The sequence below is a fragment of the Buceros rhinoceros genome, unplaced genomic scaffold (assembly GCF_000710305.1).
Source record: "Buceros rhinoceros silvestris isolate BGI_N320 unplaced genomic scaffold, ASM71030v1 scaffold21602, whole genome shotgun sequence".
NCBI lineage: Eukaryota > Metazoa > Chordata > Aves > Bucerotiformes > Bucerotidae > Buceros > Buceros rhinoceros.
The window spans coordinates 25,608-29,092 of record NW_010400959.1 but is presented as its reverse complement, the minus strand read 5'-3'; the positions used below and the strand labels follow the sequence as shown (position 1 = coordinate 29,092).

The 3,485-nt window shown below is 46.5% G+C and overlaps 1 protein-coding gene across 1 annotated transcript in view; it reads left to right on the top strand.

Moving 5' to 3' along the window:
* Nucleotides 1–232: 232 nt before the first annotated feature.
* ABCC10 (ATP-binding cassette, sub-family C (CFTR/MRP), member 10) overlaps nucleotides 233–3,485 on the top strand; it is a 17,820-nt gene continuing 14,567 nt past the window's right edge. Inside the window, 3 exon segments of the mRNA XM_010132113.1 lie at nucleotides 233–393; nucleotides 1,361–2,007; nucleotides 2,125–2,729. Of these exon segments, the coding sequence (XP_010130415.1) occupies nucleotides 233–393; nucleotides 1,361–2,007; nucleotides 2,125–2,729 (1,413 nt within the window).

Genomic DNA, 3,485 nt, shown 5'->3' with positions numbered 1-3,485 from the left:
TTTACTTTAAGCTGGAGCTTGCTCATTTTGTAACGCAGGTGATAATGATAGCAAGTGCCCAATGGCACGGCCTGGACTGGGTGACCCAGGAAGTTGCTTCTAGCCCTACCTTCATTTCTTTTCACAGTCTGCCTCAGACTGGGGCTGGAGTTTTTTCGGTTTTGCACCTCGTGCTCTTTTTTCTTTTCTGCCTTAGGAGCTCCTGTTTCTCGCATTCAATTCCCAAGAAAGGATGGAGAACATCCTGGCTGGTTTGTGTGGGACCAGCCCAGAAGATCCACTCCCTGTGTGGGTTCGCGGCAGCATCGGCCATTGCTTTAATCAGCTGACATTAAGTGTGATTCCTCATGTGATCCTTGCGGCAGTCAGTGCCTGCTTCCTTGGCACTCCAAGGTATGACAACTAACTTGTCTAGCTCTTGATTATTATGCAGGACTTGAGGTGGGGCAGAAAGGCTGGAAATTAGATCTCCCTATAATGTGCTGAATATGTAATTAGAGAAGAACACGGTATTATAATGCTTTTATCTTTGTGAGCATCCATCCTAATTCAGAGGCTGGTGTACAGCTCTGGTCCTTCCACTGCAGAAAGGAATCCGGAAAGAATAGAGAGGGTAGCAAGCATAAAATCACAGAAAGTAATTAAAAAGAATGGACATTAGGAAAACTGGGAGTCTTCTGGGAGAGGACGTAAATCCAAAGTTGCATAGAAGATATGTATATAAGGTAATAAGGGGTTCAGAGAAACCAAAAGTTGTTTTTCTGTTTACCCTCTTCTGAAATTTGTAAACTGATTATCAGTATTAACTGATATCGAAAGGCCACAAATGATAATATATCAAGTGATAATTAAGTATTTGTTTGGGCAATATGTTACGGACTTCACGTATACACTATCACTGAAATCAACCGAGATTAAAATGTTTCTAGACAAAATATCACGAAGATGAGAAATCAAGGATCAGAGATGTGACACAGAATTCAATCCTTCAAAATTTATGTTCAAGAAGTTAAATAGATATTTTTTGTTTAATCCTCAAAGATTTGAGTTTGATTTGACCACAAAATTTGACCACAGTTTGCAAACAAATTTCTGTAGAGAAATGCTATTCTTCGGTAGCATTTGAATCTCTGTTATTGATCGTATACTGGGCTGTATTAACCTGATAAGTTTAGCAATGCCTACAGTCTGAAGAAATTAAAAATCTAGGGAGGTGAATCCAGGAGGTTAAGTAAGAGTGGACAGGTGGGGGAAGAGGGGAGGAAGAAAGGAGAGTACTGACTGAGAAGTGAAAGGAGAATACTCACTGAGAGGTGTTGGAATTTCAACTGTGAATTTTTTCTCTGCTCTCTCCTCCTAGATCTGGCTCCAGGGTGCCTTGCAGGCCAGGCTGGACGTGCAGAATCGCTGCCTCCTTCATACTTGCTGTCCTTTTCCTTGCTGATACTATCCCAGCCATAATTTCTCAGCAGGAGTTGGGCCCTGTGTACTTGGAAGTGCTGGTAAATGGCACTGCTGCCCTGACATGGCTTACACATGGCCTCACTCTTCTCATGCTCTTCAGGTCCACTCATAACTCTACCAGGGGCCCTGCAGCCTTGGCTCTCCTTGCTCTCTTACCCCTGCCTTCTTTCATCATCACGCTGGTGTGGTACTACCAAAGCGGGACAGCTTGGTCTTCTGCCCACTCTGCTGCCTCTTCCAGGTTTGTCATTCTCTGTCTGCAGCTGGCCTCTCTGCTTATGTATGTGATTGGCTTCCTCGTCCCCACCGCTGGCAGGCAAGACTTCCTCTCCATCAATCAATCCTGGCAAGAAGACCAGTTTATCTCACAACCAGGGATCCCAGTGCCTGATCAGCAAAGAGTGGCAGAAGATGGTGAGAGCTGGCTCTCGCGCTTCTTTTATGTTTGGATGAACCCTCTTATGAAACGTGGCTATCAGTGGAAGCTGAACCAGCCACAGGATGTCTATGTGCTTCCTCACCAGCTCCAGGCTGCCAGGGTCTGTGATCGCTTCTACTCTTGCTGGCAGAAGAAAACAGCTCTGCATCAAGTAGAGGAGGAGACGGTGTCTCTTACTAGCCCAATCATTGCTGAAGGCAGTGGGAGTAGCAGTGCCCCAGACAGCTCACACCCTGCCCAGGAGGCTGTGCGACTCTTCTCAGTCCTTCATGCAGCCTTTGGGCTTCGATTCTACTCCCTTGGACTTCTCAAGCTGGCTGGCAACCTGCTGGGTTTCTCAGGTCCTCTGCTTCTGAACCTGCTGGTGAACTTCATGGAGTCACGGCAGGAACCCCTGAGCCATGGGATGTTCTATGCCCTCGGGCTTTTTGCTGCCTCCTTCCTGAGTGCTCTGTTGCGGAACCAGTTCAGCTATGAGGTGAACAAGGTGACGCTGATGGTGCGGGCTGCTGTCATCTCTGCCATCTACCGCAAGGCTCTGCATGTTGGTAGCACCAGCCTTAGCCGCTTCACTGTGGGGGAAATTGTCAACTTCATGAGCACAGACACCAGTAGATTGGTCAACTTCTGTCTCAGTTTCCACGAAGTGTGGAGCCTGCCTTTCCAATTTGTCATTACCCTATACCTTCTCTACCAGCAAGTGGGGGTGGCCTTTCTGGGAGGCTTGGCCCTGGCACTGCTGCTTGTCCCCATCAACAAGGTCATAGCTAATCGCATCATGATGAACAACCAGGAGATGCTGAAACACAAGGACACACGGGTGAAGGTGAGGGGCTGCTGAGTTGCTATTTTTCTTCCCCATTTGTTCTTAGAACATTGGCTTTTTGGCTGCTTGTCATGATCCAAAGCAAATTATTTGAGTCACGTGTGTTGAGAAAAACGCTAGAGGGGGCACACACGCACTTGGTTCAAAAGTGTTTCAGGATGATCCAGCTTCACCACCCACAAGACAGTGAACCTCTCACTCCCTGGGCTAATTCAGGTTCCCTTGCAGGTTTCTTTCCTGTGTGTAGGAAAAAGAAAGTAGTTAAGGTAGGATTCCTGATTCCTCTAGAGATGCTTTCATCCTCTGGCTCCAGTAATGCCATCAGTGGTGAGGTGGCTCGCAGTCTGAACAAAGGCAATGATCGCGGACATAGGGGGTTTATATTGCTCCAAGCTTGGCACCCTCAGTCATCTTTTCCACTGCTTTTTTCATTTTTGCAGTGCCATCTCTCTCCTCACCCCATGTCAAACGTTTGATTCCCACCTTTTAACTCCTGCCTTGTATCTCTAATGTGAAGAGACAGCACTTTCACTCACCATTTCCATCACACTTTGGAAGCATGAAACATAAGTCCATCTCAGAACTGTTGGGGGCTTTAAAAATACTTATTTTCCCAACAGAAGATGCATCTGTTCTATGGGGTATGTTGGACTTTCTGCAGCTATTGTAAGATTGGTTTACTGAACTCTCTCTTGTTTTCTTTCATGTTGGGCACACACACATCTCAGCTTGCTCTGCACATGTGACCTGAGAGCA